Source organism: Panthera leo, chromosome B3 (assembly GCF_018350215.1).
Source record: "Panthera leo isolate Ple1 chromosome B3, P.leo_Ple1_pat1.1, whole genome shotgun sequence".
Lineage (NCBI taxonomy): Eukaryota > Metazoa > Chordata > Mammalia > Carnivora > Felidae > Panthera > Panthera leo.
The window spans coordinates 72,395,161-72,396,432 of record NC_056684.1 but is presented as its reverse complement, the minus strand read 5'-3'; the positions used below and the strand labels follow the sequence as shown (position 1 = coordinate 72,396,432).

The 1,272-nt window shown below is 44.0% G+C and overlaps 1 gene segment (V, D, J or C); it reads right to left on the bottom strand.

Annotated features, from left to right (window-relative positions):
* Positions 1 to 256: 256 nt before the first annotated feature.
* Positions 257 to 1,043, bottom strand: LOC122222608. The segment is given in 2 exon segments: positions 257 to 618; positions 821 to 1,043. Coding segments are annotated over 2 exon segments (411 nt in total).
* Positions 1,044 to 1,272: the final 229 nt, after the last annotated feature.

Sequence of the window (1,272 nt, the reverse complement as noted above, 5' to 3'; positions counted from 1 at the left end):
ACCCAGGTGTCCCCTTCAATACCATATATTTTTGATAATTAATCCATGCAGGCCTTTAATCACCATAACAAAACTCCTCAGTGTCTAGAATCCTTTTAGGTACTTGCTCAGAGATCCTTCTCATGAAATCTGAAGCCATTATGGGCTTCCTTGTCCTGCCTGTGTGTCTGGGACATTCTATGGTTATGGCTAATGCTCTTAATTCCCATTTGCATCTAGACAGCAAACAGAATTTCTTTACCCTGCAGCCTAGGCTCTACATCAGGCATTGCTGGGGCCCTAGCGGGTTTGGGTACAGACAGCAGGTGCCAGGGGAGCACTGTGTGCTCACTGCACAGAAGTAGGTTGCTGAGTCGCTGAGCTGGGAATCTCTGATGAACAGGGAGAGATATCGGCTTGCTTTATTGAGCAGCCCTGTAAATCTTCCTTCTTCTTTTTCACCATTGGAGTACATGTGCATCAGAAACTCGGGGCCCTTCCCAGAATACTGTCTGTACCACACGAAGTACTGGGAAGCACTGTCAGTGTAACTGCAGTTGAGAAAGGCAGTGAGTCCCTCCAGAACAGTCAGAGGTACAGGACTCTGCTTCACTTCATTCTGGTGACTTCTCCTCATCCCTGTGCAAAAAGACAGCAGTCAGTCAAAGAAGATCCATTGGGTAGTGGATGCTTAGTCTTCAGAATTTAAATGATTTTTCACAGGCCCTCCACCTCTACCCTCCCTGAGGTAGAAACATTCATGTTTCTACCTACAGGCCCAGAATACATGATAACTCCAAATATTGTACTTTATATTCCCATAGAGATGCCCAAAACTCACAGGTTAACTGAAGCCACAGGATCACTAGGAAAACTCCTGAGCCCTCCATTATTCTTTCTTCCCCTGGTTCACTGAGGACTCAAATTTTAAGCCCTAAAAAAAAAAATGAGTCTAACTTAGACATTTCTATTTGTTCTGCTTTAGGAATCATAGAAGAAATTCATTCTACCAATTGGAAGAAAAGATTCTTTTTCACCGCCCCTGCTACACCACCAAGCCCCACCTCTTGTCTCCTTCTGTCTGTCTCTCTCTCTCTCTCTCATACACAGACACACACACACACACACACACACACACACACACACACGAAAACTTGAGAGCTTTCCTCAGTCCCTGAGAAAACACTGCCATCTTGTGGACTCATGATAGTGATCCAAAAGATGTCCAAAATATAGACCCTTGTTCTATGAACTGGTAACAGTAAAAATCTGCCACTGTAATAAAGTTAAAAA